We start from the raw sequence: 26,924 nt of genomic DNA, 5'->3' as shown, positions 1-26,924 counted from the left end.
CGTCACTACCTCTTGTAGCAGCAAATTCCACTTACTTCTTTTATCTATCTTGAATCTCCCACCATTCAGCTTCATTGCGTAACCTCAGATTCTACTATTATGAGAGGGAGAGAAAAGTCTCCCTATCCTTTTCTGCACACCATGCATACCTTTATATACTGCTATGATGTCTTTTCTTACTCACCTTTTCACTAAGCTAACGGGTCCCAGATGTTGTAACCTTTCCTTCTCGGGGAGTTGCTCCAGCCCCTTGTTCATTTTGGTTTTTGAAGTGGGGTAACCAGAGCTCAAATAACCTTCAATTAATTTTAATTACAGTTGTTTTGCATCATCACTAGCACTGCATGCAATAGTTTAAAGCCATCCATCTATGTTATTTAGTCAATTCTACTCAATGAGATATAAGAGTCTGGTCACTTGAACAATCCAATCAGTCAACATGACATCTGTATCTGTTTTCTGAACAAAAGAAGTCATTCATAAGGAGAAGTTTTAATTTCATTTCTAAACCATGAATCTATTTTCTCTTGAACACCTCTCTATGCTAAAAACATATCTAGTTCTGTCTTTGAATAGATTCAGTTTAGCATGACAGCTTTTACAACAAATCTCTTCCCCAGAACTCAGAAGCTGCAAAGCATTCAGAGGAATCAAGTTCTAGATTGTATCTGGCAGTGCTAATTGGACCTACCTTGGAAGCTGATTGCCTGAGTAATGCAATGGCCCTTTAGTAAGTGTGATTATTAAAGTTGAACATATTCCGTGCCTTGAAAATAGTCCTACAGGTGCTATGGGAAAGCACTATAACATTTTTCAACATTTAACTTACCGGTAATGTGAAGAAAGTAGGACATTTGGATTCGTCCTCATATTTGCCCTCTGTTGGACTTCCAGTTTCTACTGATTTAGAAGTGGTGTTCTTGCCAATCCCCATTGTTCCACACAATGCTCAGAAAATGCACACGGTGTCTTAAGTAATATCAGTGCAGGAGACAAATTTTCAATAAAAAGGACACCTCACAAGTCAGAAGAGTATCCCAGGCATTCACAATGGAGCATAAGGTCTTGTAAGTAATATGTGTTTCTGTGCTGCCTAGAAATAAATGAAAAACAGAGAAATATTGTTTTGTAATATAAACCCACAAGCCATTTGCTAGTACTGTATTAACCTCACTGAGAGTAAACGTTATGGTAACTTAATTACGTCAAGAATTCCATTGAATGATCAAGTTTTCCCTACAGAAAACACCCAGTTGCAATCTCCCCCTTCATAGCATAGCTTGAAAATCCACCCCCCAAAAAAACCTTTCGATGCTAGTGAGAAGAATCTGAAATAGATGCCCTACTTGGTCTACGAAGCCCACTTTTATCCCAATGCCTTTGGAATAATCATAGAATCATAGAATAGCCGAGTTGGAAGGGGCCTACAAGGCCATCGAGTCCAACGCCCTGCTCAATGCAGGAATCCACCCTAAAGCAACCCTGACAGATGGTTGTCCAGCTGCCTCTTGAAGGCCTCTAGTGTGGGAGAGCCCACCACCTCCCTAGGTAACTGATTCCATTGTCGTACTGCTCTAACAGTCAGGAAAGTTTTTCCTGATGTCCAGCTGGAATCTGGCTTCCTTTAACTTGAGCCCGTTATTCCGTGTCCTGCACTCTGGGAGGATCGAGAAGAGATCCTGGCCCTCCTCTGTGTGACAACCTTTTAAGTATTTGAAGAGTGTTATCATGTCTCCCCCAACTGAAAACTTAGTCTTTGCCCCCAACTGAAAATGATCCTAAGTATGGAATACAAATTCTTCCCCTCCCTCTATTTCAACCTTCCCCCTTCCCCAACCTGGTGTCCTCCAGATGTCTTGGACTACAACTCCCAGCATCTTCAGCCAGCATTCTGCTCTACAACTTCCCCCCCCCCCCCGTGCAATTTAAGATTGTAAATCTCACAGGACAGGGGCCTAGCCTTTAGTCTGTTACTCTGAAATATCATGTCCACTGATGCTGCTAAAATATAACAATAATAATTAGGAGGGGTGAGCAAATCAGAGTGGTCACGTTTATTTACTTTGTTGTAGCTACTAAGCTTTAAAAAACACACAAAATAATCATGCCAACCTAGAGATGGTCTCACTATGGCAATGGGAGTAATCAAGGGTAAAGAGGTGGACACAGGTCTAATTTCAATCTAAAACAGGGATGAATAAAAATGAAAGCTGTGTATACCTGGCCTTCAAAAAATTAACAATGACTCCGTTCCCATACAAAATAATCATGCAAGCCCAGATTTAAACAATTAAAATATTCAAAGTTGTTCCAATGGCTAACTGGCATTCATCACTTATATTATATGCAGTTGATATGTTTGGCTATGTACTTCAAGTTCACACAATTGTTTTTTAGACTACTTCAAACGGCTGCCTGCAAAATAAACCAGAGACGTTGTCTCCAGTGACATAACACGATGTCTTACATCTTATTCCGGCTTGAACAAATTAACCAAATTCCCTTTATGGAATTTCTATGCAATAATGGCTCCACTTTATACCCACTCAGGTTAGAGCATCAATGTGAACCATGCCTCAGTTTCAATAAACGTCATATGAAGTTAATGGGAACTTTGTAATGGGTCATTACAAAGATATTACAGATTATTTCTCTAAAACCTTAAGGGGATGGACTATGTGTTAAAATGAATGCAACAATACTTGCTGCAATACAGAACAAATAAACAAGGTTTTTCGAGTTGGAGTGTCTGACCCAAGGATGGACACGAAACCTCATGTGAAACAGGATGCTTGAAAGCATATGGTTGGGAATGGGCAGGAAATAAGATAAATGGAAGGGTGGGAAAGGCACCATATTAATGCTCTATGACTGTGTTCAGACAACACAACAAGTAATAGTCGACGGTTGGTTATTTAACCTACCATGGGTTATCATGTTGTGTAGAGGGAGGGTTTTTTTAACCAACAGTTGGTTATTTGAACCATAATTGGTTATTGTGTTGTGTGGAGGGTACCGTTGGTTATTTCCTCAGCCACTGCTGGTTATTTCATCAGCCACAGAGTCACAAGGCAAAAGAGGTGGCGGCCGCTCTAGTCCAGCTGGCAGGAAAGATTTTCAGCAGCAATGGCTGATGGGATACTAGTGGGAGGACTGAGGGGGGAGAGAGGGTGACGGATGAGTGAGTCAACTCAGTGTGGACTAATAATCAACTCAACGATGATCCTAATCCACACCGTGGTTTAATTATTATCATTTTTTATTATTATTATTTATTTATATAGCACCATCAGTGTACATGGTGCTGTACAGAGTAAAGCAGTAAATAGCAAGACCCTGCCGCATAGGCTTACAATCTAATAAAATCATAGTAAAACAATAAGGAGGGGAAGAGAATGCAAACAGGTACAGGGTAGGGTAAGCAGGCACAGGGTAGGGTAAAACTAACAGTAGAAAGTAACAGTAGAAGTCTGCACAACATCAAGTTTTAAAAGCTTTAGGAAAAAGAAAAGTTTTTAGTTGAGCTTTAAAAGCTGCGGTTGAACTTGTAGTTCTCAAATGTTCTGGAAGAGCGTTCCAGGCGTAAGGGGCAGCAGAAGAGAATGGACGAAGCCGAGCAAGGGAAGTAGAGGCCCTTGGGCAGGCGAGAAACATGGCATCAGAGGAGCGAAGAGCACGAGCGGGGCAATAGTGTGAGATGAGAGAGGAGAGATAGGAAGGAGCCAGACCGTGAAAAGCTTTGAAGGTCAGCAGGAGAAGTTTATATTGGATTCTGAAGTGAATTGGAAGCCAATGAAGAGATTTCAGAAGCGGAGTAACATGGTCAGAGCGGCGAGCCAAGAAGATGATCTTTGCGGCAGAGTGGTGAACAGAAACCAACAGACTGATGTGAGAAGAAGGAAGGCCAGAGAGAAGAAGGTTGCAGTAGTCCAACCGTGAAATAACCAATGCATGTACAAGCGTTTTGGCAGAAGAGACAGACAAAAATGATCGAATCCTGGCAATATTATACAGGAAAAATCGACAAGATTTAGCTACTGCCTCAATATGAGGAATAAAGGAGAGCGAGGAGTCGAATATAAAGCCAAGGCTACGAGCTTCCTTGACCGGAGTAAGCGTAACATCATTGACAGTAAGAGAGAATGAGAGATGAGGAGAAGGTTTAGGAGGAAAAACAAGCCATTCAGTCTTTGCCATGTTAAGTTTCAAGCGACGATGAAGCAGCCAAGCTGAGATATCTGAAAGACATGCCGAGATACGATCGTGAACATCAGGAGAAAGTTCCGGAGATGACAGATATAGTTGTGTATCATCGGCGTACAGATGATATTGGAGGCCATGAGATTGAATAAGCTTGCCCAAGGGCAACATGTATAAGGAAAACAACAACGGGCCAAGCACTGAGCCTTGCGGAACCCCTACTGAAAGGGGAAAGGAGGAAGACGAGCTGCCATTAGTCAACACGCTGAAAGAGCGACCCGCTAGATAGGAGGCAAACCAGTTATAGACAGAGCCACAAAATCCAAGGTCATGAAGGGAATCTAAGAGAAGATCATGATCAACCGTGTCAAAGGCTGCAGTTAGATCAAGGAGAATAAGAACGGAATAATGGCCTTTAGACTTGGCAGTAAGGAGATCATTGGTGATCTTAGTAAGGGCTGTTTCGGTGGAATGCAGAGGACGGAATCCAGATTGAAATGGATCCAAAGCAGAGTTACTAGAAAGAAAGTGAAGACAGCGAGAGTAGACTGCACGCTCCAGGATCTTTGAAACAAACGGCAACAAAGAGACAGGTCGGTAGTTAGACAGAGATAGCCTATCAAGAGTAGGTTTCTTGAGAATGGGAGAGACTGTAGCATGTTTAAAAGCAGAAGGAAATGAACCAGAGGACAGAGAAAGATTAATAATATGTAGCAAGGAAGGGAGGATAGAAGGAATAAGATTAATAAAGACGCGAGAAGGAATCGGATCACGAGAACAAGTGGAAGGCTTCGAAGAGCGCAGTATTGTAGACAGTTCATCCGCAGAGACCGAAGGAAACGCAGAGAAATTTGCAGGAGGAGCTGACAGATGAGGAACAGGAACTGGAAGAGGAGCAGAGCTGGCCAGATCAGAGCGGATAGTTTGGATTTTAGCATTGAAAAAAGAGGCAAAGTTATTAGCAGACAGAGAGGTGGGGAGAGATGGCGGATTAGGCTTCAGAAGAGAATTGAAGGACGCAAAGAGCCGCTGAGGATGCCTAGCATTTGACTGGATCAGCGTTGAGTAGTACTGCTGTTTGGCCAGTGAGATGGCAGAAGAGAAAGAGGAGAGTACAAATTTGTAATGGACAAAGTCCGCCCGGTCCCTGGTCTTACGCCAAAGGCGTTCAGCTGCCCGGGAACAAGAGCGAAGGTAGCGGAGGGAAGAGGTGAGCCACGGTTGGGGTTGAGAAGGGCGAACTATCCGAGTTGTAGATGGAGCAAGATTATCAAGAGTTGAAGATAAGGAGGAATTAAAGAAGGAGACAGCTGAGTCCAAGGAGACAGCCGAACAGACAGAAGGAAGGGAGGAGGCTAGAGACTGGGAAAAAGCCTCATAATTGATAGATTGCAAGTCACAACAAGAGCGAGAAGCGGGACGTGAAGGAGGAGGATTATGAGTAATATTGAAAGAAACTAGGTGATGATCTGACAGCGGAAAGTGAGCAGTAGAAAAGTCCAACACAGAGCAATTCCGAGTGAGAACAAGATCCAGACAGTGTCCAAGGGAATGTGTGGGTGCATCAGACCAAAGCTTAAGATCATAAGAGGAAGATAATGAGCGAAATCGTAGAGCTGCAGCATCTTGAGGGTCATCCACGTGAATATTGAAATCACCCAAGATAAGAGTAGGACAGTTATGAGAGGAAAAAGGACAACCACGAATCAAAATCAGAGATAAATTTTGAGGACGAGCCTGGGTGGGGAGTACCCCCTAGATAAACAACTGTCAGGTTGATTATTACCCCACTGTTGTTTATCGTGTTGTCTGAATGCAGCCTAGATCTCTGGTCAGCAAATAAATGCTAATATCAAATAAATGCAAAAATAAATGCATTTTGGGATGAGCAAAAGAGCCTTTAGTCCAGGAGTGGGGGGGGGGAACATGTGGCCCGTAGACCATATGTGCCCCCACTGCTTCTCAGGGTGGTCATTCCCCCAAAATAGGGGAGGATTAGCAGCAAACCACTACAGAGGCTTACTAAGAACAAATTTAGTTTTTTAAAAAATAAGCAGTGTCCTTACTAAGCTCCATAGCACTTAGCCACCAAATTTTGACAGCGAACCGCCATTTAATTTTTTAAAAAATCTGCCACTGCAAAGGGATGCAATCCATGGGAGGGTTGGGGAAGAGAATTAGCCCCCAGATTGCCTGAAGTTGCCCAGCCCTGCCTTAGGACTAACTTTTCCAGGCTGAAAGGCAGCCCTGTCTAGGGAAGCTGAGGTGTAAAAGGAAAGAACACCTGTTGATGCTGTGCCTACACTGGGGGTGTGAAGTCTTTGAAGCAGAGTGATGTAGTTAAGTGAAATCCTTGGGACTGGAGGCAGTGCTGGGGGCCAGATGAAAAGCCCCTGAGGGCTGGATTGACCCTCTGGAATGCCACCTACCCCGCCTTCGGTCTATAAAGGCTATTTCTCCTAAAAGAGCAAGGGGATTAAGAGCAGTCAACCCTTTACTTGTATTCTTTTGAGCTACGCAACTATGCCCTCACGTTTTTGCCACCCCTTGAAGAGAGCCACACCAAATCCGTCTGATGCCTCACTCCGTCCGTGAGGTGCAGGGGGCCAACAACCAAGCTCTGCTGCTTGCTATGAAATCCCATCACCAGACACCTGCAGCTAACAAAAGCAGGGCCCAAATCTCAGGAAAAAGCATATGATAAATCATGAAGCCAGAAATAGCAATAAGAACATGCTTCATTCAAAAGGCACAATAGACCGGATTTATTATAAAAGGCAATTAAGAGTATAAAACCTATGTTCATTGGCACCAGCTTAAAAGCTAGCTTGTGGCGTTTTCCACAAAATTCTTGAGGTAAAAGGAATGAATGGCCATTGAGAAATCACCATGAGAAATAAATTGAAGTATAATCTCACAAAAAGCCGAACAAAACAGGAGTGTTTTCTCCCTTCTCTCAAAAGACACAGTAAAGCTCCTGCTTTTGAAGAAATGTAGAATGATCAAATACCTCAAGAATTCTGGTTCCTGACTTGGAGCTGAGCAGAAGCAGGGAAAAGCAGCTGGCCCAGCTCAAGGAGGAGCTAGAAAAGTAAGCCAGATTCCCAGGGAGCGAGCGAACAGGGAGCGAGCTAACAGGAAGAGCAAACAGGAGTTCGGCAGGGGAGGCCAAGGGGGAGGCCTCTAAAAAATAATAATAATAATAAAATAAATAAATAAATAAAATAAAAATAAAAAAGAGGTGGGGGAAAAAAGAAAAGCATAAAGAGAAAAAAAACCCCACAAAACCACCACCAAACAAAAGCAAAAAAAACCCCCAAAAGATTACTTTCCCTTAAGACATCCTCATATAGTTGTGTACCTTCAGAGAGGACACAACAAAGCAAAGGCAATTCTACTATAATCAAAAAGGAAAAAAAAACAAAAGCAGAAATCGACATTATGGATGGAAAGGAGTCCCTAGAGGTGGTGACCTGCAAAGGGTGTGCAATGTTCGTGTTTCTGCCTGAGCTCAACATGGCGTATACCTGCAACAAGTGCAAGCTGGTGGCACTTTTGGAAGAAAAAGTGAGAGGACTTGAGCAGCGAGTGTCCACCCTCCAAGGAATAAGAGAAGTCGAGGAGTTCTTAGACTGAACGGTGGAACTGCAACAGCAACAAGAAGCACATGAGATTGAAGAACAACAGCCAGCTGAAGCAGAAGTGGAGTATGCTGAGGGGAGGAAAGCCAATGAAGAGGAAACTCCCTGGAAAAGAGTGACAGTTAGACGAGGAATTAGAGGGCGTTCTGCACCGGTGGAGCCACTGCAGTTAAGCAACCGCTTTCAGCTTCTGGAGAATGAGACTGAAGGACAGTTTGCAGAGGAAGAAGTACAAGAGGCACCATGCAACAGTGACCAAGAGACAGAAGGTAGGTCAACCAAGAAGAAGCGAAGAGTAGTCGTTGTGGGAGACTCCCTGCTGCGTGGGATTGAAACCCAAGTATGTCGTGAAGACCCATGGACTCGCCAGGTGTGCTGTCTCCCTGGAGCACAAATTAGAGATGTGACTGAAGGGTTACCGAAGCTCATAAAGCCCACGGACACATACCCCTTTCTTCTCATCCATGTGGGAACAAATGATGTCGCCAAGCAGAGCTACGAAGAAATCATTTCAGACTTTGAAGTTCTGGGAAGGAAACTGAAGAACTTTGGGGCCCAGGTAGTTTTCTCATCCATCCTCCCGGTTCTTGGAAGAGGATTAGAAAGGGAAAGAAAAATACTCCGGATGAACGACTGGCTTCGAAGGTGGTGCCGTCGTGAGAGTTTTGGATCTGGGACCACGGGCTACGCTACTTGGAACATGGACTGCTGGCAAGGGATGGGTTGCACCTCACAAGGGCTGGAAAGAATGAGTTCGGCCACAGCATGAAGAACTTCATCAGGAGGGCTTTAAACTGAATCTTGCGGGGGAGGGAGACGTAAATTTTGAGGCAACAATGGATGAAGGCCAATGCACCACAGTACAGAGAACAGCTCCAACAGAGTCCCAAAATAGTGTCTGCAACAAGGTAGGAACAAAGCCAGACTATAAAACACATGGTCTTCGATGTCTATATACTAATGCCCAGAGCATGGGAAACAAACAGAACGAACTTGAACTCTTATTACATGACGGCAAATACGACTTGATAGGTATAACTGAAACTTGGTGGGATGACTCCCATGACTGGAATATAGCAATTGAAGGATATAACTTGTTCAAAAAGAACAGAAAAAATAGAAAGGGAGGTGGAGTTGCACTATATGTTAAGAATACCTATCCCTGCACAGAAATACAGGCGGATGAGATTGGGAGCCCCGTCGAGAGCGTCTGGATTAAAATAAATGGGGCTAGGAATAAAAAGAATATGATAATCGGAGTCTACTACCGACCACCCAATCAAGGAGAAGACGAGGACGAAACTTTTGAGAAACAAATTGCCAGTGTTTCAAGGAAGTGTGATGTAGTAGTGATGGGGGACTTCAATTACCCTGATATCTGTTGGGAGACCATTACTGCCAAAAGCGGCCCTTCCAAGAAATTCCTGACATGTATGGGTGATAACTTTCTCCTACAGAAAGTGGTGGAAGGAACTAGAGGATCGGCAATCCTTGACTTGTTATTGACCAATAGGGATGACTTAGTGGATAAAGTGGCAGTTACAGGAACTCTGGGGGAAAGTGACCACGTCATACTTGAATTCTTGATTATGAAGGAGACAAAAGTCGAGCGTAGCCATACACGTACTCTGGATTTTAGGAAAGCTGATTTTCTAAAATGCTGAGTATCTAAAAAATGAAATTTTAAAGGCACAGTTACAAACAATTCCAACAAGGAGAAAAGATAGAAGACAACAGAGGAAACCAATGTGGCTCCACAAAAAGCTTATTGATGAACTGAAAACAAAAAGGGATACATATAGGAAGTGGAAGGAAGGCCAGGCTACAAAAGAAGAGTACAGACAAGTGGCGCAGAAGTGCCGAAATGGCGTCAGGAAGGCTAAAGCTGTGAATGAGCTGAGATTAGCGAGGGATGCTAAAAGCAATAAAAAGGCTTTCTTCAGATACGTGAGTAGTAAAAGACAGAGGAAAGAAATGGTGGTTCAACTGCTTAATGAGGATGGCAAATTGATAACAGACGACAAACAAAAGGCTGAAGTGCTCAATTCCTACTTTGCCTCGGTCTTCTCCCAAAAGCGGATCTATGACCCCCCTTGAAAAAGTGAAGCAGAAGTTGAGGGGGCAGGATTGCAGTTTGAGATTGATAAACAAATGGTCAAAGAACACCTAATTTCCTTGAATGAGTTCAAATCCCCAGGGCCCGATGAACTGCATCCAAGAGTAATGAAGGAGCTAGCGGAAGAACTCTCAGAACCTTTGTCTATTATCTTTGCAAAATCATGGAAGACGGGTGAGGTGCCGGACGACTGGAGGAGGGCTAACGTTGTCCCTATCTTCAAAAAGGGCAAAAAGGAGGAACCTGGGAACTACAGACCAGTCAGCCTGACATCCATCCCTGGGAAAATTCTGGAGCAGATTATAAAGAAGTCAATCTGTAAACACCTTGAAATCAATGCAGTGATTACTAGAAGCCAACATGGATTTGTCAGGAACAAATCCTGTCAGACTAATTTGATCTCATTTTTTGATAGGATAACCTCCCTTGTGGACTGTGGGAATGCTGTGGATGTCATATATCTTGACTTCAGCAAAGCTTTTGACAAAGTACCACATGACATTCTGATTAACAAACTAGCTAAAAGTGGGCTAGATGGAACAACTATTAGGTGGATCCACAGTTGGCTACAGAATCGGACTCAAAGAGTACTTATCAATGGAACCTTCTCAAACTGGGGAGAGGCAACGAGTGGGGTGCCGCAGGGCTCAGTCCTGGGCCCAGTGCTCTTCAACATTTTTATTAATGATTTGGACGAGGAGGTGCAGGGAACGCTGATCAAATTTGCAGATGACACCAAATTGGGTGGGATAGCTAATACCCTGGAAGACAGAAACAAACTTCAAAGTGATCTTGATAGGCTGGAGTGCTGGGCTGAAAACAACAGAATGAAATTGAATAGGGATAAATGCCAAGTTCTACATTTAGGGAATAGAAACCAAAGGCACAGTTACAAGATGGGGGACACTTGGCTCAGCAATACTACAAATGAGAAAGATCTTGGAATTGTTGTAGATCACAAGCTGAATAGGAGCCAACAGTGCGATATGGCTGCAAGAAAGGCAAATGCTATTTTGGGCTGCATTAATAGAAGTATAGCTTCCAAATCACGTGAGGTACTGGTTCCTCTCTATTCAGCCCTGGTTAGGCCTCATCTAGAGTATTGCGTCCAGTTCTGGGCTCCACAATTCAAGAAGGACGCAGACAAGCTGGAGCGTGTTCAGAGGAGGGCAACCAGGGTGATCAGGGGTCTAGAAACAAAGCCCTATGAAGAGAGACTGAAAGAACTGGGCATGTTTAGCCTGGAGAAGAGAAGATTGAGGGGAGACATGAGAGCACTCTTCAAATACTTAAAAGGTTGTCACACAGAGGAGGGGCAGGATCTCTTCTCGATCCTCCCAGAGTGCAGGACACGGAATAACGGGCTCAAGTTAAAGGAAGCCAGATTCCGGCTGGACATCAGGAAAAACTTCCTGACTGTTAGAGCAGTGCGACGGTGGAATCAGCTACCTAGGGAGGTTGTGGGCTCTCCCACACTAGAGGCATTCAAGAGGCAGCTGGACAACCATCTGTCAGGGATGCTTTAGGGTGGATTCCTGCATTGAGCAGGGGGTTGGACTCGATGGCCTTGTAGGCCCCTTCCAACTCTGCTATTCTATGATTCTATGATTCTATGATACCTGTCTGTCCACAATATGTGGTAGTGGACTTGAACTCAGCTTAGTGGGTTATAAGCTGTAAATACCTACAGTACAGGAACACCACTAAGTTCTTTTATCATACTATACTAGAATTCTAATACAATCCACGCTTACAAAATTATTGCTTCTATCTTTTGCATCTCATCTTCAGGATAGCAGATGGTCTAGCTAACCATGTAAACTTCTGGCCAAATACAGATGCTTCGTAATTACATTTCTGCTAACTGTCCAGAAGAAAATAATAATAATGCTCATTTGTGGTGAGTGCAAACTGGGGGGAAAGGGGGAGAAACAGCATGGAAGAAAATTAAATGGGTTGCCAGCAGATACTTGCAATGAGAGAAGGGAAAGGAGAGCCTGGCACCAATATCAAAACAGGTTTACATTGGCCAACAGAGCAGGAACATTTTGAAAGACATTCACAGACTGTCTTGATTAGCAAAACAAGAAAGCTTTTAACTTTTCAAAACAAATGAAGCAGATAATCACAGAACTTTGGCAAAGCATTGAGTAGCCAGGATAGTTAGATGGCAGAACCAATGCTTGCCAGAGGCTCATTCTGCACTTAATACAATGCCCAACTCATTACAGAATGGCAGCTTTTGAGTGCTTTTTGGCATCGGTCAGGCCAGTGACACGACTTTCTTCCAATGGAAGACAGAGAGACGGTTCCACAACGCGTGGATATATTACTGATTAAATACAGTTGTTATCCTTTCCGCTCTAGTCTTATCAAGTGAAAAATTCCACAGACTTCGGTTGTAGCCAGAACTCTTATGCACAGCTAGAAGTAGAAGAGAAAGTATTTCTAGTGGCACGGCTTATAAACAAAACATGATGAATAGGTTATAGCCAGAACTCCTATGTACAGGTAGAAGTAAAAGACAAAGTCATTATTATTATTATTATTATTATTATTACATTTATATCCTGCCTTTTTCCTCCAAGGAACCCAAGGCAGCATACATAATCCTCCTCCTTTCCATTTTATCCTCACAACAACAACAACAACAACCCTGTGAGGTAGGTTGGGCTGAGAGTCTGTCACTGGCCCAAAGTCACTCAGTGGGTTTCCATGGCCGAGTGGGGACTAGAACCCGGATCTCCCAACTCCCAGTCCGACACTTTAGCCACTACACCACACTGTATTTCTAGTGACACAGATTATAAATGAAACATGATGAAAAACCAATTCACACATTACCCTCATAACAGAGAAATGCAAAAATTCAAGTTTCATCACTCATTTTTGCAATAGGAAGAATTAAACTCTCTCATGGCATGGGAGGTCAGGACAGATAGCAGAGATTGTGAATTTCCTATTTTATATATAAAGCTTGTCAGTTGCTTCTTTATAAAAACAACAACAATAATAAAGAACCATACAGTAAAATACGGACAACACATTCTATTGCATTTGAATGTCCGGCATGGTTCCCAGGCATGAACATGTAGCTTCATTGTGAAGAAGCAATACAGGGCTTCACTTCCCACTCACTGGTGCTGCCAAGAGAGACAGGCAGGTAAGCTAGGCACAACATTACTGCTGGGAATTGTTTTCATCTCCATTTGAACCCACAGCCATCTCATTTGTCAGTTCACCAAGGAGGGTAGCGCTAGTGAAAAGAAAGCAAAGGACAGCTTCCTACTGAAAGTGCTCTCGTTCTCTTCACTCTCCCCCTTACAAATTTGATAAGAAGCATCTGGGAATCGCTGGATTCTTGCGTACGCTCTGACTTAACTGACCAACAGAATACAGACTGACTACCTACGGGTACATCCTATGTGGTAAGCTTCTATCCTATGTTGCCTTTCAGTTGATATCCATCACACATTTATTTATATATTAAGAATAATTTATATCCCTCCTTTCTAGTTCAAAAATTGAACCACTTGCCAGTTTACAAAAGCAAAATAAACCACTAAAATATAGCAAAAGCCGCACATAATCTGTATGATTTGTTACAGCTTTATTAAAAAGGAGAGAAATAAGGAGACTAAAAAGATGGTCCACCTTGCAGGCCAAAGGTCTGATTTAACAAAAACATCTTCAACAGGCAGAGAGGAATGCCATTCAAAAGGTGGAAATATGGATATCCTGAATATGGGTTTTCAGAAAGTGTGAAATTTCCAGAACCAACATGTGAAACTCCCAGAAACAAAAAACACCCTTCTCATGTGCTCCTCAATCATGTGCGTTCTATGAGGGCAAGACACATAAGACAGCCTATCTGGATTCTGTCATCCAGACTACAGATAAAATAATTAAAAACTTACCCCAAAATGTTAGGCTTGTAGGACTGGCCTATGAAGTAGGTGGCTCTGTGTTGGTCAAATGCTGCCTAGATGTTGTTTACGTGAGATAGTCTTCTAGCAATCTGTTTTGTCCTTATCAAATCCCTTCCCTACCCAATCCTGTGAAGGTGGTTGTTTCCAGTGCAGCACCAAACTTCACACAATAAACATGGATAATTCAAAGTGCCAATAATGTAAACATCCACAGCTCATGCTTCTTGAATAGCTGTGCTTGAGCAATTTCCTGCCTTCATTTGCAAGCCTCTTCAAGTCAACAAAAAGGGGACCAATTTCCATATTTTCTATTTAATTGTCCACTCAAGTAGTTAAATGATCTTCTGACATGTGAAATGAATTGTTCTTGCCTGGTGCAAAAAAACAGCTTTTCATACTAATTATCGTTTGTGTGTTTGGCTCAGAAAAGGTTAATTGATAATGAAACGATTTTTTTTTAAAAAAAACCCAGCTGTTCTTCTAGAACATGGGTGCTAAAATTAGCCACTCAAGTAAAGCAATTAAGATGAAAAATATAGACTTAACTTTATGACCAGTTTTATATATACCGATATATATAGATATAGATATAGATATAGATATAAAAGAATTTAGTAACTCCTTTCTGTAAAGAATACTCCAGAGGTCTGAGACGAAGGAAGGCTATTTTCAAAAAAGTCTTTCCATTTTTTATCTTTTAATGTTACTTTTTTCCCACCTTCAAAACTAAAGGTTTTCTTTTGAACTCCTGTTTGACATCCTACTTCACATTTTCCCAAATACACATACACACAGTCTTCGTTTAGCAACATCAACTTAGCACATCATTTACAGAGGATTCCTTCTAAAGGGAACACAATCCATATAGTGCCCTTAAGAGTGTCGAAAGCACCTCACACGCATTATCTTGCTATAAATCTTAAACATTATTATTATCCTCATATTGCAGACAGAAAGGCTGAGGCTAAGAGTATGTGGCTTGCTAAGTTCATTTAGTAAATTCCTGGCCAAGGCAAGTTTTGTAGCAGATTTCCTGATTTGCCACTCAAATAAATAAAAGTCTTTTAGACACTGCATTACACCAATCTTATACACAGTTGCACAAGACAGTTTTAATATTCATACAGATTTATTTCAGAACAGTGAAACAGAGTGACACAGTTATACTTAGCAGCTATAGTGGGGGGAAACTCTTCAAGTTATGAAAACCCAAATGTATGGAGTGGTAATATTTTCATAATCAAAACTCAGCCTAGGGCATAACGTTTATGTAAATTACAAACTGTAGCTCACTAGCTGAAGTTTTCATTTACATTAGTTACATCTTTTATCCAGTTAATTATCTTACCTCAAGACACAGGCAGAGATATCAGAGCCAATGCAAAAGAGTTTAATTTGCTTCCTACCAGCTACTCCCAGCCATAGAGATCGTTCTATAGCAACACACATGGTGAAGAAGGATTTTATATTCTAGATATTGTATAACTGTACTTTATCCAATCAGAATAGATGTTTCTACATTACACAACTACTAAAAATGCCAAGACTCACCACATGGTCACAAGGTGTTACTACATGCCTCTGACATAACTAGAAAAAAACTTAAGTAAATATTGCAGTAGCAATAATGTACTTGATCCGTAAAAACTAAATTAAATAAGTGTTAGTGGTTTAAGGTATCATGAATTGTTCTACATATCATGAAAAAGTTATATATAGTAGAAATCCCAGGAGGAATTAAATCAAATCTGTCAGAATGTAAAGGCCCAATTTTGAAGAGCAATAGTCACAATGGCAAATCCCTCTGTTCTATTCATTTATTTATTATTTATTTAAAATGTTTTTAGATTGCCCCTCCATTTAATGAGCTTTTGAGGCTATATACAAATAAAAAGAATAAAATGCATAAGCTACAAAAAGATAAACAACATTTCATACAATAAAACTGGGGACTAATGAAAACAGTTCTATTATCAATTTCAGCCAGGGTGGGATCCACTGGGAGATATCAGGGCAATTTGCAGTAGATCAGCTAAGTGTCTCCAATTCCCAACTGTCTAATAACAGCAATTTTAGATCTAAATTAGTTAGAATCCCTGATCTGTACTAAAATTTAGATTTGCATTTGTATATGCAGGTCGGTTCATTTCCCTGAGGCACCATTTGCATCTACCTCTATTTGGTGGATCTGAGGATCCTAGCAAAAAGCAAAGTAGATCTTGCAAGCCTGAAGTTTGTCTTCCTCCCCTGAATTACAGATGCGCAGGTCAGCCCATAGGGTTTATTGCTAAACAATAAAACTGACCCCAAAATGTAAAATGACCACACACAAAAATGATAATTATAAAGTTCCATAAGGAGTCAAGTAGCCAACATCATTGCTCATAGTTGTAACAATCTAACATGCTGCTGCCAGAAACATTTGTGGTGCAATTTGACCACAATAAGAACAAGAGCAGCTTTGCAATAATACTTTTACTTCCATCAGATAGGGTGCAATTTTCTGATGGACTGACAAAAAGTTTGCTCTAGCTAGAAGCTGAGCCAAACTATTTGCTCCAATGTATTCTTAGAGTAGAGAAACTGAGGAGCTCTTGTATGCACTCAAGTGGTTTTTCCAATTCATTCCAGTGCCAAGGACAGGTCTGCGTGGGCTGTCGTAATTCTACTGAATCAGTGTACCGCAGACAATAATATGGGCTTGGATGTGGGAATTCCAGATCTAAAAGCCTTTGGCATGTTACTATCTTTCAGTTTAATAAGCCCACAGAGGTGCTGTGGGAATGGCCATATAGATCCTGTATACGCCACACCTTGAAGGACATACAAATATCACTGTTGGGATTAATAAAGTCACTGGCCATGCTTACACGTCAGAATATTATCATTGTGAAGGCGCCAGTATGCTGCCTGATCACTCCTGCTGCAAGTGGGAGTGGTTAAACAATCTGCATACCTATGTATGTTGTTTTATTATCATGATGTCCAAACTGGGAACTCTGGCTTGCCCCTTCCCAGACAAGCCAGAGCCGTATGCTAAGAACAAACCATGGCTTACGACTCTGGCTTATCTGGGGAGAGACAAGCCAGAGTTCCCAGTCTGCACATTATGATAAACAAACCCAAGCAGGAGCAACTGAGCAGCATGCAAAAGCTGTGCACTGTGATGTGTGAATGCGGGCTGAGAGTCTGTGTTGCGATTAGATAAATAAAGACGTGGAAAAATTCAGAACAGATCTGTCCCCCCATTCCTGTCCCCTCCCCCCAGGACCTAATCCCCCCCCCAAATTATTCCCATGGAAAAATTGGAACTTTTAGGAAACACTAGGGAAAAACCCTCACTGGCTAGGGGTTGTACAAGAATAGCACGAAGACTTTGTTTTAAAATCTAAAAGCGCCCCATGCAGAAAATGGGGGGGGGGGGAAACCAACCTAGAACTGTAGGGGGCACACAGTCCACGGTGGGAGGGTTGGATTTCACCTCAATTTTTGGCACAGTGCACCTTTAGATTCAAAACTGAAGGGGGAAGAAACATATGTGCACATTCCCCAGGCATTGAAAAGTGTGAAAAAACATTCCCAGCCCTGTTTTTGCACACAAGTTAGTCATACCTGCTGAAAAGTGTGATGCTGCTATATAAACCATAATACGATTTCAGTCATCATATTTCTATTAGAAAATTGAGGTGCAATATCAAGTTGCGTTGAAGTTCTCCCTTGCAAGACATTCAATAAAGGAGGAAGAAACTGGTCTAATTTCTGGATTTATTTTTTTCTGGAGCTTGGGGGAAGGTTCAAATTTGCTATAAATTTATAATGTGTTAAAAAAAATCGGCAGCAGAGGCAGCGCTTAACAACCTGAAGGCTAAACAAACTTCACTGGCTAGGGGTCTGCACACTTAGCTGAGAGAAAGGTCCAGTAAGCAAAGTAGGTCTTACTTCTGAGTAAACATTAATAGGATTCTTTTATATAAGCCACCTTGGGAAGATTTTTACTTTAAAAGGCAGCCTAGAAAAATATTTATATACATTAAATTGCTCTGTAAATTTCAAAAATAAGCCCAGTACAATTTTAGACGCTAAATTATAAATTACGCATTTAACATTTTCCATCTGTAGGTTTGCTAAGAAACTACGCATTGCATATCTTTCAATTCCACCCCCTCCCCTCCCCACAAAAAAAAGGGGGGGGGAAACAAACATTTTTTTCCTCCATGGCTTCAACCTTTCTAGAAATTTTACATCTCTGGTTGTGATGTGTAACTAAGGTCTTTTGTTTTAAAGCAAAAAACTGACTGTGGTAATCTCTTTGACATACCCAGTTTCCATGCACAATATTACATTGCTTAGGGATTGTTTCATAAATAATCCCTGATGGTATAAAGTACAATTAACAGTTGTACAGAAGCACTAACATTGTTTGCAGACAACTCAAAGTTCAAGTTATTATGGCAATAGGAAGGGACATTCCAGGATGTATTATTTTCCAAACACCCACAGCTTTTGTCTGAAATTTTTTCTTTAAAAAATCTTTGAACCCAGATCTTTAGATGCAAAAAAATTTCCAAACTAACACTGCCACCTAGCTTCCATTCATGCTACCCATAACGCTGTTGCACAGCAGATGAAATAAAAACATAGTGGCTGTCGGAAGTGAAGAGCACTCACACTTCATCAACCACAGAAAGATCTGTGCGTGTTCATCATCTTCTGGAACCAAATAAACTTTGAACATATTGGACTGAGTCCCTCACTGTGGAAACACAGAGACACATCCAAATTCACTCCCACAAAACCCACGTGAAGAAGCAAGCATCTCTTTGTCTGACAGGTTTTGCAACACACACAGTGTATAAAACATGTTCCAATTTCATTTCTTTAGGGAGTGCAAGATAGCAATTAAGATTTCATTTTCATTGATGGATTGTGGGCTTCCTGCTCACAGCCAAGGCTGATCATCACTTCCACAAAAACATACAGGACAACATTTCAAACTATTTTAATTCTGTAAACTATTTATGCTCTTTTTCTTGCTTTTAAATGATGCAGTCATTTATAATGCAGTTAGCTGTTAGAAATCCAGAACCCAAGCAACCAGAAATCCAGAATCCAAGAATCTATACACTACAAAATATACCAAGGAACAATCTTTACAAGAAAGGAAGTCTTCAACCCATTTACTTATTTTCCAATACAATAAAGTCACTTAAGAACTGTAGCCATATTATAAACAGATTTTAGTAATGTACATAGTTCAGTGTCCAAAATTCATTTACTGGAAAAAATACATGGGGATCATTACTACTTGTCCCTCCATGCTGATATCTCAGGAAGAATTTAATTCACTGGGGATTCCATATCCCTTCTCCCCTCCCCAGTGTGCAATTATATGGGGCCTAAACCATAATTAATGCAAATTACAAGCCACACAGATTTAATTGCTGATTTCAGAGGAGCAGCTTCATGGTAAAGGATTTTCATTCTACTGTCAGAAAAGCCACACACATACAAAGGATTGGCACTACAGAGCATTGCTTCTGCTGCCAGCACCCCACAACACACAAAAGAATATCTGCCCACTATAACTTTGCAGCCGTATATGCATGTTTTGCAACATGATTTAATATAGCACTGCAAGCAATACATCAGTCCTCAGAAGTGTTCACCAGCCCGTACTATTTTATCCTCACAACAATCCTGTGAAGTTGGTTGGGCTGAGTGGGAATTTGGACTCAGGCCCCCAGTCTTTGTTCAACACTCTAACCACTACACTAGCTTTTCCCAACATGTTGCCCTCCACATGTTTTGGACTACAACTCTCATCAGCCCCAACCAGCATACCCAATTGTTGGGTGGTATTATTATTATTATTATTATTATTATTATTATTATTATTATTATTTATATCCCGCCTTTTTTCCAGTACTGGGACTCAAGGCGGTTTACAAGATTAAAACATGTACAATTAAAACATACAAATATAAATTATAGAAGTTAAAATAGAACTAAACCCACAGTAAAATGAAAAAATGTTATTTTTTTAAAAAAAACTGTAACGGGTTAAAAGGGGAGGGGAAACCAATACATTAACACAGGTCCAGTATAGTTCCAAAAGCCTGCTGAAACAAAAAAGGTTTTGACTACCTCCGAAACTGAAGCACAGCCTCCCTTGGGAGGAAGCTCCACAGCCTGGGAGCGGTCACCAAAAAGGCCCTTTCTTGGGTTGCCAACAAATGCACTTCTGAAGGTGGTGGTCTTAAAAGAAGGGCCTCTCCAGAAGAACTTAAGAGCCAGACAGCCTCGTATAGGAGAAAGCAGTCTTTCAGGTAATATAGTCCCAAGCTGTTTAGGGCTTTGTAGGTCAAAACCATCACTTTGAATTCTGCATGAAAAAGAATTGCAGTGAAGCTGATGTAAGAAGGGAATCAGTGGTCCCTGTAACAGGCCCTGGTCAACAGTCTGGCCTACAGGCTGCACGTTGAGTACATGTGCATTCGAGGTTCTACTAGGTGCTATATAGGTTACAGGTAGAATTTAGTACAGCTGGGACAAAGAAACACCCAGAGGTTGATCCCACATTTTTGAATATATAAAATCCAACAGTTATCCCATCTGCAATTTGTTTTACCATTCATCAATTGAAAGCAAGCTAACAGGTTTCCAATTTTATCTTGTTTTCCCATACACAAATATTTTGAATACAAATGTTCCAAAGCACTTGGCAATTAAAGTAACATCACATGAAAACATATCAGATCCCCAAATAAGCAGACTGCAGCACCTATCAACTCTTCTGTAAGATTACCATGTCATTTTCCCAGTTAACTAAGCATAGGAAATCTGCAATAAAGCCCGGCAAATTCGAGGAGAGGTACAAGTCCTCCCAGATACCCCGGAAGCCCTGGAAGCAGAGGAGAGAACAGCCTAGCAGCTTGAAACTTTCTATGGCTAGTTTCAGCAGTCCCTGTAATTGATTCCATCCCCACTCAGGACTTGTGGGAGTTTTATTTTATGTAGTGTCGGGTGCGAACTCTACTAGATGAGAGCTTTGTGACTGGTGGAATTGGATGAGCTTTTTACATTAATTTCGAAACGTGATGGGCTGTGAGAAAAGAGAATGACTCAAAGAAAAGTAGCTGTAAAGTGGGAGACAACTCCATCATACAAAACAAGGAAGTTAAAACAGAAAGATCAGGGTCATGTCCCCCCACCCGCCCCAGTTCAAGTGGTTTACCCATCCCCCATTCTACCCTTATATACTTTGCTTAACGTAGACATCTAACAATATAGGTCTTTGGGACAGGCAAATATGCTCCATCCCGTGGTGGCTAGCAAAGACTCCTGAGGAAGACATCCTCTTCCTTCCACATTGTTCACCAGCAACAGTGTACAACGTCTTCTGCCCCAGACCCTTTGAACTGACATTTTATCCTCGAGAAATTAGAACACACACAATACATGCCATAGCTTCACAGCATCTTTGCCGACAGAATGGGTTGGGGGAATTGAGTCATTTCAATAAACTCTGGCAGTTTTGATATCATAGCAGTGGCTGAAGAGAGCAAACAGGTTGATTTGGGCTGCTACTCTTTCACCTCAGATTTTGAACCCCTGCCCCATCCTCGGGTTCCTGTGACTCATTTAGCAAATTGAAAAACTTCTGGGGTTGGGTTCAGAGCAAGACAAATGATCTTAGGTCCCATTGAAATTGTGAATAGTTAGTTATAACTAATTCAAGTCCCATTGTTCATAGGACATTATCTGTGGCTTTTCCCAGTCTCCCATAAAGTCATAAACATAGTCATATAGCATCTCCTAACATGGACTGCATATTGTGTAGCCAGGATCAAAAATAGGATATCAATTGTTTGCTGTCCCAAAGTCCTCCACAAGCGGGGCTATAAATGGACAGAAATGGTATTGTATTGCATCGAACTTCATATTAACTACTCCAACACAAATTTCAAAAGCAACTAGAACTTCCGTTAACACATTCTTCAGCATGTGAAAGGTGCATCCAGTACTCAAAGAAATCTACTTTGTTACACTCACCCACTCTAATTATTATTTAGCTTTTAATCCTCTATGGGAAAATTGCTAAACAGAATTGTACACGTAAGAATTGCTCCATATGTATGATACTCATTTGCACTCTGGCACTCTCTCAGGCAGGTTTCAAGCCACGGCACAGTTTGTGCTGGTGAGTGATTTTAAAGTCACACTAAAGGAGGGTATCACTATATTCGTTCTACAATATGGTAGCTTATTACTGTAAAATACACAATAATTACAGATCCTAAGATATTCTTTTGGAATCATAAGCTAGGAAGCATTATTATTATTATTATTATTTATTTATTTATATAGCACCATCAATGTACATGGTGCTGTACAGAGTAAAACAGTAAATCGCAAGACCCTGCCGCATAGGCTTACAATCTAATAAAATCATAGTAAAGCAATAAGGAGGGGAAGAGAATGCAAACAGGCACTGGGTAGGGTAAACAGGCACTGGGTAGGGTAAAACTAACTTACTTCCTGTTCACACATCTTTGACCTCTATATGCCAGTGGTTCCCAATTAGCTAAGTACTGTGGACCCCCTTGTTTTTCAAATGCCAAGCCATGGACTCCCTACTCAATGGTTTGCATTCAATGACTTTTAGAAGGTGTCTTCATAATTTGGGGACAGAACTCTAGTATGCAAGAAATGAGTCATTTCAAAGTCACCATGAAGATGTCATTTACGACACTAGATATGCAGCCCCTGTTACCAGTTGGACTGCTGCATTCTGGACTAACTGTAGTTTCCAAATACTCTTCAAATGCACCAAGGTGACCAAGGCAGTATTGGTCCCAAAACCAAGTCTAAAGGTGGTTTGAATTTAATCCAGAAAAAACTAGGAACTGAGTAGCCACCACAAACTGAGCAACTTGCCCCAAAATAGAACATTAGAGACTGGGCAGAAATCCTCAAGTATGTTAGAACTAAAAAAAGTCCTGTCCCCCCAATATGCAGGGACAACTCCTTCCAACGAGGCCATTCCCATCAAAAACTCAGCCAGTTTACCTCTCATTGCTCTTATTACTCAGGATGAGCATAGGTCAAGTATTCATGTATATGGCCTCACTTCTTATTTATTTATTTATTTATTTATTTCATTTTTATACCGCCCAATAGCCGAAGCTCTCTGGGCGGTTCACAAAAATTAAAACCATTAAGAACATAATAAAACATCCAAACATAATAAAACATCCAAACCCTTGGACAGGTGCATCAGCTGGTACTGCTCTAACTGCAGCATCTAAGCAAAACAGATATGAGCAACTTTACCCAGAAAATGCTTTGCCCATTGTTCAGAGGTCTACGAGCAGCCCTCACCTCCAATTTGTGGCCCAAGATGTAAAAGACCTCTAACTACTTGGAACTAGTGATGGGCGAACTTACCCCAACAGGAATTGCAATTTGCTCATCAAGTTAAAAATTCTTCTCTCCAATATCGGAAGAAAGTTGTTACACACGCGAGTCAACAAAGTGCACCTTGGGAACTATAGTATGGCATCATGTCATGCATCACTACATTATGTTCTCTGTTCTGATTGGCTGCTTTCATGTGCCCTATCGTTTACCCTACAGCTGATATGCAGCCACTGAGGCCAGTGCAAACACCTGTGGTGGGAAAATAAAAACATCTTCACCTGGTGGTCCAAAAGAGTCCAATGTAGGTTCCAGGTGAACCTCTCTACGGAGCTTGTTCAACAGCCAGGATGCCACAGCAGAAAAGGCCCTCCTCCTGGTAGCCACACCTCACTTCCTTTGGCGGAGCTCACAGAGAAGGACCCCTGAGATCTTAGGGTCTGGGTAGGTACATATGGGAGGAGGCGATCCTTCAAATAACCTGTCCCCAAGCCATTTAAGGCTTTGAATGTTAATATCAGTACTAATATCTAAAAGGGCTTCCCCAACTAGTCTAAAGCCTCACAACACATCAATTCACTTCTTTCCAGTGCAAACTTCCTATTACACGCTGGCTCCAACTTATTCTTTCCAGCAGCAATTTGATCCAGAGGCAGGATTGAAGCGCTGTTTGCTACTAGTTGCATCTTGGACTAGATGGAACTTTGGTCTGATTCAGGAGGGCACTTCTTGTGTTAAGTGCAGGATAAAGTGCCAGGGCAAATTGAACATCAGAAGTGCCCTGCTGGATCAGACCAAGAGTCCATCTAGTCAAGCACTTTGTTCACACAGTGGCCAACCAGCTGTCAATCAGGAACCTACAAAGCAGGACCTGCTGCAACAGCACCCTCCCACCCATGTTCCCCAGCAACTGGTGCACACAGGCTTACTGCCTCGGATACTGGAGGTAGCACATAGCCATCAGGGCTAGTAACCATTGATAGCCTTCTCCAGGAATTTATTCAACCCCCTTTTAAAGCCATCCAAATTGGTGGCCATCATTACATCCTGTGGTAGTGAGTTCTAGAATTTAACAATGCGCTGTGTGAAGAAGTACTTCCTTTTAATTGTCCTGAATCTCCCACCAATCAGCTTCATGGGATGACCCCGGGTTCTAGTATTTTGAGAAAGGGAGACATACGTCTCCCTATCCACATTCTCCACACCATGCATAATTTTGTACACCTCTATCATGTCTCCCCATAGCCTCCTTTTTACCAAGCTAAACAATCCCAGTTTTAATAACCTTCTCTCATAGGGGAGATGCTCCAGCGCCTTAATCATTTTAGTTGCCCTTTTCTGTACTTTTTAAAGACAGTATACTAGGAGTTTTATTCTCAATTCCTTTTCTTATAATGCCTAACATGGAGTTTGCCTCCTTTATAGTGGCCACACACTGGGTTGACATTTTCATCAAGCTGTCCACTACAACCCCAGGATCCCTTTCTTGTTTGGTCACCGCCAGCTCTGATCCCATTAGGTTATACTTGAAGTTGGGATTTTTTGCCCAATTTTCATTATCTTACACTTGCTTACATTGAACCACATATGCCATTTGGATGCCCACTCTCCCAGCTTGGAGAGATCTCTTTGGAGATCTCTTTGTTTTATCAACCTTAAATAATTTGGTGTCATCAGCAAACTTGGCAACTTCACTGCTCACTCCTAATTCTAGATAATTTATGAACGAGTTCGATAGCATTGGTCCTAATACAGATCTCTGTGGGACCCCACTATTTACTTCCCTCCATTGGGAGAATTTACCATTTATTCCTACTCTCTGCTTTCTTTTCTTTAACCAGTTACTGATCCATAAGAGGACCTCTCCTCTTATTCCATGACTACTAAGTTTATTCAGACGTCTTTGGTGGGGGACTTTATCAAAAGCCTTTTGGAAGTCCCAGTAAACAATGTCCACCGGATCACCCCTGTCTACATGTTTGCTGACGCTCTCAAAGAATTGTAGTAGATTAGTGAGACAGGGCTTGCCTTTGCGGAAGCCGTGTTGATTCTTCTTCAGCAGGACCTGCCCTTCTATATGCTTACTAATTTTGTCTTTCAACCAATTTACCTGGAACAGATGTCAAGCTAACTGGCCTGTAATTTCCCAGATTCCCCCCAGATCCCTTTTTGAAAATTGGTGTTACAATGGCCATCTTCCAGTCCTCTGGTAGAGATGCTGAACTTTGGGACACGTTGCATATTTTTGTGAGGTCTGCAATTTCATATTTGAGTTCTTTGAGAATTCTAGGATGGATACCATCTGAGCCTGGTGATTTACTTGCTTTCAATTTGTCAATAAGGTTGAGAACTTCATCTTTTGTCACCACTATTTGCCTCAGTTCCTCAGACTCCCTTCCTGAATACATCAGTTCAGGCACAGGCATCTGTCCTGTATCTTCTGCAGTGAACACTTATGCAAAGAATTCATTCAGCTTCTCTCCAATCTCCCTATCCTCCTTTAGTACTCCCTTAACTCCATTGTCATCCAGTGGTCCAACTGCTTCCCTAGCTGGTTTCCTGCTTCTGATATATTTAAAGAATTCTTTATTGCTGGCTAGCCATTTCTGATGCAGAAGTGAAGCTGAAAGGAAAGCTAACTTTAATGAAGAGTGGAGAAGGGAAACAAGTTCTACAGGTCTTAGTGGAGAGGGAAAGGGTTTCCATAGAATGGATGTATGACAACTAGCCTGGGGACTAGGGTTACAGACGCCCTCCAGGAATTGCTTGAGGACAGGTTGGAAAACTATTTGCCTATGAGCCCTTAACAGCAATTCACCTCTTGCGGTCTATCAGGGCTGCTTCTTACAGTAAGCACTGGCAAATCTGGGTTTGTTGCCAAGTGAGTACTTGAGAGGGAGCTGTAGAAACAAATGGAACTGTGTTTATTTCACACTTTACTTTTTAATGGGAACATCTAAAAAGCAATGACATCAACCTTGTGCGAGCAGACATTGACTTTTGCAATGGAAATTCCCCTCTCCCCTCCCCTCCCCGCTAAATCTTCTCTGGAGGGCCCAACAATCCTCTCCAGCAGTTCTTGGCAATGTGAAGGGGGCTGCAGGGGGGAGGGGAATCTGTTCTGCCAACTGTGCCCATTTTCCTGGTGGGTTATCACCCAATTTGTGAAGCAAATCTGAGAGCTGAACTAGATTCCATGTTTGCCTCAGACACGCAAGTACCAATGGTGGTGGTGAGGCGCAGAGTGCTTCTGCAGCAGCACTAGCAGGTGGCTACTGCACTCGCTGTTGGAGTAGGGAATAATGCCAGAAAAAGGGAAGGGCATCCTCCTTCTTTCCTACCACTTTCCCCAGCAAGTATCCCCATATTGTATGTTAGAAGCAAACACTGGATTAGGAACCCTGTATTGACACCAAATAAGTTTTAGCAGCAGAGTAGTGCTGAACCTCATAGGAAAAAAGAAGGGGAGGAGAAAATGAAAATAAGCACCCTCAAATGTCTCCTATCTATTAAGGATGAAGGTGAAAAATATTCATTAGAGATCATTCCCATGTAGGCTTGAGATACAGATGCACTTCTCCAGTTGTACATCCTACTATTATTAATAAGATGTCTTTGTTT

The 26,924-nt window shown here is 41.7% G+C and overlaps 1 protein-coding gene across 1 annotated transcript in view; it reads right to left on the bottom strand.

Annotated features, from left to right (window-relative positions):
- The window catches only part of SLC23A2 (solute carrier family 23 member 2), a 105,228-nt gene that overhangs the window by 54,343 nt on the left and 23,961 nt on the right, over positions 1 to 26,924 (bottom strand). Inside the window, exon 3 of the mRNA XM_063139372.1 lies at positions 830 to 1,093. Within this exon, the coding sequence (XP_062995442.1) occupies positions 830 to 934 (105 nt within the window). The 5' untranslated portion in view covers positions 935 to 1,093. The remainder of the gene's footprint in view (positions 1 to 829; positions 1,094 to 26,924) is intronic.

The sequence above is a fragment of the Elgaria multicarinata genome, chromosome 12 (genome assembly GCF_023053635.1).
Source record: "Elgaria multicarinata webbii isolate HBS135686 ecotype San Diego chromosome 12, rElgMul1.1.pri, whole genome shotgun sequence".
Classification (NCBI taxonomy): Eukaryota; Metazoa; Chordata; class Lepidosauria; order Squamata; family Anguidae; genus Elgaria; species Elgaria multicarinata.
Note: the sequence above shows the minus strand (reverse complement) of the source record. Positions and strands in the feature narration are given on the sequence as shown.